This window comes from Polyodon spathula, chromosome 2 (assembly GCF_017654505.1).
Source record: "Polyodon spathula isolate WHYD16114869_AA chromosome 2, ASM1765450v1, whole genome shotgun sequence".
NCBI lineage: Eukaryota > Metazoa > Chordata > Actinopteri > Acipenseriformes > Polyodontidae > Polyodon > Polyodon spathula.
This window is the reverse complement of record NC_054535.1, coordinates 89,145,581-89,147,507: the sequence shown is the minus strand read 5'-3', so window position 1 is coordinate 89,147,507 and position 1,927 is coordinate 89,145,581. Positions and strand designations below refer to the sequence as shown.

General features: G+C 39.1%; 1 protein-coding gene across 1 annotated transcript; it reads right to left on the bottom strand.

Annotated features, from left to right (window-relative positions):
* Positions 1-766: 766 nt before the first annotated feature.
* LOC121327137 (claudin-23-like) lies at positions 767-1,671 on the bottom strand. Its single transcript, XM_041270951.1, has one exon. The coding sequence runs from the start codon at positions 1,562-1,564 to the stop codon at positions 767-769; it is 798 nt and encodes a 265-aa protein (XP_041126885.1). The 5' UTR covers positions 1,565-1,671.
* Between the last annotated feature and the right edge of the window lie 256 nt (positions 1,672-1,927).

The following is a 1,927-nucleotide window of genomic DNA, read 5'->3' as shown; positions in this document are numbered from 1 at the left end:
CAGTTTAAAATTAATTTTTAAATATGTCTGTTTATTATTCCTAATAACTGGTGCGTTGTACATTTCAGAAAACAGTGCTGAAATGAGTTTGTGTTAGTTCTAATACCACAGTTCCAAATAGGGCGAAGCACAGTTGTAAAACTTGTCAAATAGGTTAAGACTGTCTTCGCTCTTATATTGCTTCACATGGAAAACAACAGATGAGCTACCACTTCTTACCTAGAAATGAATGCTATGAAACAAAAAATAAAGCTTACACGTGTTTATTACATATTGCATATATTCACTGACATATAATCATAACCACACCCTCCAAACCAGCCAGTCGCCATCTCATTATTTGGCTTATTAGGTGCCTCCCACTAGCACTTTTGGTTTAAGCAGTTGGTCGATTTTGTTCACAGCACCGTGACAGTGTTCACCTAATTTTATAAACCCCTAACATAACCATTTTATTAATTATTGGTTGACTTTATCAAAGACTTTGACATGAGTAGCGTTTGTCTTTCTTTCTTTCTTTTTTAATTAGGATCATGTAGTTGTTCAACTCTTGTTACCCTTACACGAAACTATCTTGTGCTTTCTTCAGACGGTATAATACATCTTGGGTCCATTCTCTGTTGTAAACCATTTCGATTAACAGAAATATCTAGGGTTGTTTTTGTTGTTGTTGTTTTTTTTTTTTAATTTCACAAAGAAATATTAATCTTTTTCAAAAACCGAAAAAAAAAATCCCTTTTCAATCGCACAGTGACTTTTTTGTAGTTTAGAAATCTGCATAAAATAGTTGATTTGTGCTGAAGTCGGTAGCAATTGTTTGTTGGGTTGCAACCTGTGCGTGTCGCCCAGTAAAATCGCAAACATCGGTCGATATTCTGGGCGCACTAGCTGATGGGAAGTGAGCAGGCTGCTGGTGCCTGATAAAATCATGCACATCAACGGTATTTATGAAGGACCTGGGTGAAGTTGGGTAATTATAATGTTTGTTTAAGTAGCTGTTAGGTGGCATCTCTTTTTTACGGAGACACAGCTGGAACAAACAGACAGTCAAGGCTCCGCCACCGACGAACATGAAACAGCTGCCGATATATCCCAGGACTATGCAGTACCCCACACGAATATCAGAGCCCGACGCTTTTATTGAGTTCAGAAGGCTTGTGTACCAAGCGACTGGAATAATACACAAGATACCTGAAATGATGATCAAGATCCCTCCCAATCCAGCCACCAACAGGTTCGGCGTTTCTTCCCAACACCTGATCCCTAGGGACGCTACCACAATCCCTGCCATGGTTACGATTAAAGAGGCAATCATTAGACCCTTGGCTGAGGTAACGACTTGTTCCTTAAAGTAGTTTTCATCTGTTTGGCCACATCTGAGAGTACGGGAAGCATCAAACGCTTGACAGATATCCCAGATTCCCTGTTGTAGCACCTCATCTTGTGCTGCACCCAGAATGTTCCTCACCTCCCTCCACTTCGGGGCTACAGTAGAGACGAGATCCAATACCAACCCGCAGGAGGCCAGAACGATCCCGATAATCATGACTGCTGGCGTACGCATGGTGGTATGCAATCGCGCCGTGCTTTTCAGATTTAAATGAATTTGCACAAGTTTAACTATTTGTCTGAGCTATGCATCAACGTCTTCTGGTCAAACTGGTAAAATAACCTGACAGGCACTTTTGAGGTGGGGTCTGGCTCCACTGGTACTGGTTCTCTTATTCTGGAATAACCAGTTGTCACATACATTCGCCGGTCCCACAATGTAGGCCTACTTGTTATTATATATATATATATATATATATATATATATATATATATATATATATATATATATATATATATATATATATATATTAGTGGCTTGATCTGAGATTAAGAGCTTCAAAGTGTTTGCTTTGTTTTGTATGTTTTTGTGCATTTT

What these genes read in the sequence shown, in the direction of transcription:
- LOC121327137 (XM_041270951.1), bottom strand. Translation starts at nt 1,564, where the DNA reads ATGCGTACGCCAGCAGTCATGATTATCGGGATCGTTCTGGCCTCCTGC.